Raw genomic sequence first — 4,469 nt, 5'->3', positions numbered from 1 at the left:
ACAAACACTGACCCATCTAACGAATTTGAGCTATAGCTTTCCCAATCAATATCAGGAAAGTTAAAGTCCCCCATAACAACCACCCTATTACTGTCACTCATCTCCTGAATCGCCTTCCCTATCCTTTCTTCAATGATTCTAGGACTATTAGGAGGCCTGTAAAAAACTTCTAACAGGGTGAGCTCACCTTTCCTATTCCTAACCTTAGCCCAAACTACCTCAGATGGCGAGTGTTCATCCATCGTCCTTTCCACAGCTGTAATACTATCTTTGACAAGCAATGCCACACCTCCCCCTCTTTTACCCCCACCTCTGCCCCTACTACAACATTTAAACCCTGGAACCTGCAACAGCCAATCCTGTCCCTGTTCTACCCATGTCTCCGTAATAGCCACAACATCGAAGTCCCAGGTACCAACCCACGCTGCAAGTTCACCTACCTTATTTTGTATACTTCTTGCATTGAAGTATACACACTTCAAACCACTTTCCTGTTTACAGGCACCCTCCTTTGAAATTGTACACTCTTAACAAATTCCTCTCCATCTAAACCCTTAAAACTATGGCAGTCCCAGTCCGTGTTTGGAAAGTTAAAATCCCCTACCATAACTACCCTATTATTCTTAGAGATAACTGAGATCTCCTTCCAAATTTGTTTCTCAATTTCCTGCTGATTATTAGGGATGCTGTAAATCAGATACAGAAAACAGAATTTGCTGGAAAAGCTCAGCATGTCTGACAGCATCTGTGGAGAGAAATGAGAGTTAACCTTTCCAGTCCAGTGACCTTTCTTTAGAACTGATGGTAGCGAGGAAAAGGTTGGGAGTAAGGAATAAATGGTAGGTAGAGATAGATCCCAAAGAGAAATCTCTCTATCTCCACCTATCGTTTACTCCGTACTCCCTATCTCCCCTATAAAAGCCACCCTTTTCAGTGTGTGCGTGGGACTGTACCCTAGTGAGGGTCAGTGTGTGTGTAGGACTGTACCCTAGTGAGGATCAGTGTGTGTGTGGGACTGTACCCCAGTGAGGAGCAGTGTGTGTGTGTGGGACTGTACACCAGTGAGGGACAGTGTGTGGGACAGTACACCAGTGAGGGACAGTGTGTGGGACTGTACCCCAGTGAGGAGCAGTGTGTGTGTGTGGGACTGTACACCAGTGAGGGACAATGTGTGGGACTGTACCCCAGTGAGGGGCAGTGTGTGTGTGGGAGTGTACCCAATGAGGGGCAGTGTGTGTGGGAGTGTACCCCAATGAGGGGCAGTGTGTGTGGGACTGTACCCCAGTGAGGGGCACTGAGTGTGTGGGATTGTACCCCAATGAGGGGCACTGAGTGTGTGGGAGTGTACCCGAGTGAGGGTCAGTGTGTGTGTGGGACTGTACCCTAGTGAGGGTCAGTATGTGTGTGGGACTTCACCTCAGTGAGGGTCAGTGTGTGTGTAGGACTCTACCCCAGTGAGGGTCAGTGTGTGTGGGGGACTGTTACCCAGTGAGGGTCAGTGTGTGTGTGTGGGACTGTACCCCAGTGAGGATCAGTGTGTGTGTGTGGGACTGTATCCCGTGAGGGGCAGTGTGTGTGTGGGACTGTACCCCAGTGAGGGGCAGTGTGTGTGTGTGGGACTGTACACCAGTGAGGGACAGTGTGTGGGACTGTACCCCAGTGAGGGTCAGTGTGTGGGACTGTACACCAGTGAGGGACAGTGTGTGGGACTGTACACCAGTGAGGGACAGTGTGTGGGACTGTACCCCAGTGAGGGGCAGTGTGTGTGTGTGGGATTGTATCCCAGTGAGGAGTAGTGTGTGTGTGGGACTGTACCCCAGTGAGGGGCAGTGTGTGTGTGGGACTACCCCAGTGAGGGGCAGTGTGTGTGGGACTGTACCCCAGTGAGGGGCAGCTTGTGTGTTGTGGGACTGTACCCCAGTGAGGGTCAGTGTGTGTGTGGGACTGTACCCCAGTGAGGGTCAGTGTGTGTGTGGGAGTGTACCCCAGTGAGGGTCAGTGTATGTGTGGGACTGTACCCCAATGAGGGGCATGGTGTGTGGGACTGTACCCCAGTGAGGGGCACTGAGTGTGTGGGATTGTACCCCAATGAGGGGCACTGAGTGTGTGGGAGTGTACCCCAGTGAGGGTCAGTGTGTGTGTGAGACTGTATCCTGTGAGGGGCAGTGTGTGTGTGGGATTGTACCCCAGTGAGGGGCAGCTTGTGTGTGGGATTGTACTCCAGTGAGGGTCAGTGTGTGTGTGTGTGTGTGTGTGGGACTGTACCCCAGTGAGGGTCAGTGTGTGTGTGGGACTCTACCCCAGTGAGTGTCAGTGTGTGTGTGGGACTGTTACCCAGTGAGGGGCAGTGTGTGTGTGGGACTGTACCCCAGTGAGGAGCAGTGTGTGTGTGTGTGGGACTGTACACCAGTGAGGGACAGTGTGTGGGAGTGTACCCCAGTGAGGGTCAGTGTTTGTGTGTGGGAGTGTACCCCAGTGAGGGTCAGTGTGTGTGTGGGACTGTACCCCAGTGAGGGTCAGTGTATGTGTGGGACTGTACCCCAGTGAGGGTCAGTGTGTGTGGGACTGTACCCCAGTGAGGGTCAGTGTGTGTGTGGGAGTGTACCCCAGTGAGGGTCAGTGTGTGTGTGGGAGTGTACCCCAGTGAGAGTCAGTGTGTGTGTGGGACCCTGTAACTTACCGACAGTCAGTGTGAAGTGGGTGGAGATATATTCCTGTGATCACCGGGTTTGTTATATCCTTTTTGGGTTTTCAGGAGCACAGTGAGCGGAAACAGCGAGTCCGGTTCCAGCTGGAAATCTCCAGCAATCCCGAGGAGCAGAGGAATAGCATCCTGCACCTTCAGGATGCAGTGAGGGAGCACGTGACACGGATACGTCAACTTGAGAAACAAATCTACCTGATCATGAAGGTAACGAGCTGTTTGTTTGCCGAGTGTAGTCTTCAATGCACAGCTGTGCCACTTCCAACTCACCATCTCCAAGTCTACAGCAACTTTGACACGGTGAAAATCCACAAGGTCTTTTACATGGCATTATCAGGTGAAATTTAACACTATGCCACACAATGAGACATTCTGTGATTGAGACGGATGACCAAACATTTGGTCAAAGATGTAAACGTTAGGGAGTGTTCTAAAAGAGGAGAGATGGGTGGAGAGGATTCATAAAGAAAGAAAATAAGGGCTAATGAACCAATGGAGACAACCAGTTTTTCTTAAAGGCACTTCCTGATGTGAAATACACTGCCTGAAGATGGAAGGTGATGGCCTAATGTCTGAAGATGTAATCCAGACAGCCAGGTCATTGTGTTGGAACCTGGAGGCAGGTAACATACTGCAGTAGATGGTCGAATTTAAATTCAATAAAAACATCCAAAATTGAAAGCATAATGACAGCCTGACTGCTGGAAAGCAACAGAGTCAACATAACTCACAATGGGTTTCTGCAACTTTTTTTTTAACAGTGCCGCAGATCCTTCCAAGCTCCTTAGAAAAGGCCTTTTCTAACTTTAATTCACAATCAAGAATAAAGTAAATAAAAAGATGGGATCTTAACAGAACCTCAGCGCTGACCCTCTGACAGTATGGCACTCCCTCAGCACTGACACCACGACAGTGCGGCGCTCCCTCAGCACTGACACCACGACAGTGCGGCGCTCCCTCAGCACTGACCCTCCGACAGTGCGGCGCTCCCTCAGCCGACCCTCCGACAGTGCGGCGCTCCCTCAGCACTGACCCTCCGAGTCTGTACTGCCAAAGCCAGACTAAACCTGTACCAGTCTGTACTCCCAAAGCCACACTGAACCTGTACCAGTCTGTACTGCCAAAGCCAGACTAAACCTGTACCAGTCTGTACTCCCAAAGCCACACTGAACCTGTACCAGTCTGTACTGCCAAAGCCAGACTAAACCTGTACCAGTCTGTACTCCCAAAGCCACACTGAACCTGTACCAGTCTGTACTGCCAAAGCCAGACTAAACCTGTACCAGTCTGTACTCCCAAAGCCACACTGAACCTGTACCAGTCTGTACTGCCAAAGCCAGACTAAACCTGTACCAGTCTGTACTCCCAAAGCCACACTGAACCTGTACCAGTCTGTACTGCCAAAGCCAGACTAAACCTGTACCAGTCTGTACTCCCAAAGCCACACTGAACCTGTACCAGTCTGTACTGCCAAAGCCAGACTAAACCTGTACCAGTCTGTACTCCCAAAGCCACACTGAACCTGTACCAGTCTGTACTGCCAAAGCCAGACTAAACCTGTACCAGTCTGTACTCCCAAAGCCACACTGAACCTGTACCAGTCTGTACTGCCAAAGCCAGACTAAACCTGTACCAGTCTGTACTCCCAAAGCCACACTGAACCTGTACCAGTCTGTACTGCCAAAGCCAGACTAAACCTGTACCAGTCTGTACTCCCAAAGCCACACTGAACCTGTACCAGTCTGTACTGCCAAAGCCAGACTAA

General features: G+C 50.7%; 1 protein-coding gene across 1 annotated transcript in view; it reads left to right on the top strand.

Moving 5' to 3' along the window:
* LOC122546450 (protein KIAA0100-like) overlaps window positions 1-3,615 on the top strand; it is a 9,242-nt gene extending 5,627 nt beyond the window's left edge. Inside the window, exon 3 of the mRNA XM_043685158.1 lies at window positions 2,756-3,615. Coding sequence (XP_043541093.1) covers window positions 2,756-3,052 — 297 coding nt within the window. The 3' untranslated portion in view covers window positions 3,053-3,615. The remainder of the gene's footprint in view (window positions 1-2,755) is intronic.
* The last annotated feature ends 854 nt before the right edge of the window (window positions 3,616-4,469 follow it).

Source organism: Chiloscyllium plagiosum, unplaced genomic scaffold (genome assembly GCF_004010195.1).
Source record: "Chiloscyllium plagiosum isolate BGI_BamShark_2017 unplaced genomic scaffold, ASM401019v2 scaf_5981, whole genome shotgun sequence".
Lineage (NCBI taxonomy): Eukaryota > Metazoa > Chordata > Chondrichthyes > Orectolobiformes > Hemiscylliidae > Chiloscyllium > Chiloscyllium plagiosum.
Note: the sequence above shows the minus strand (reverse complement) of the source record. Positions and strands in the feature narration are given on the sequence as shown.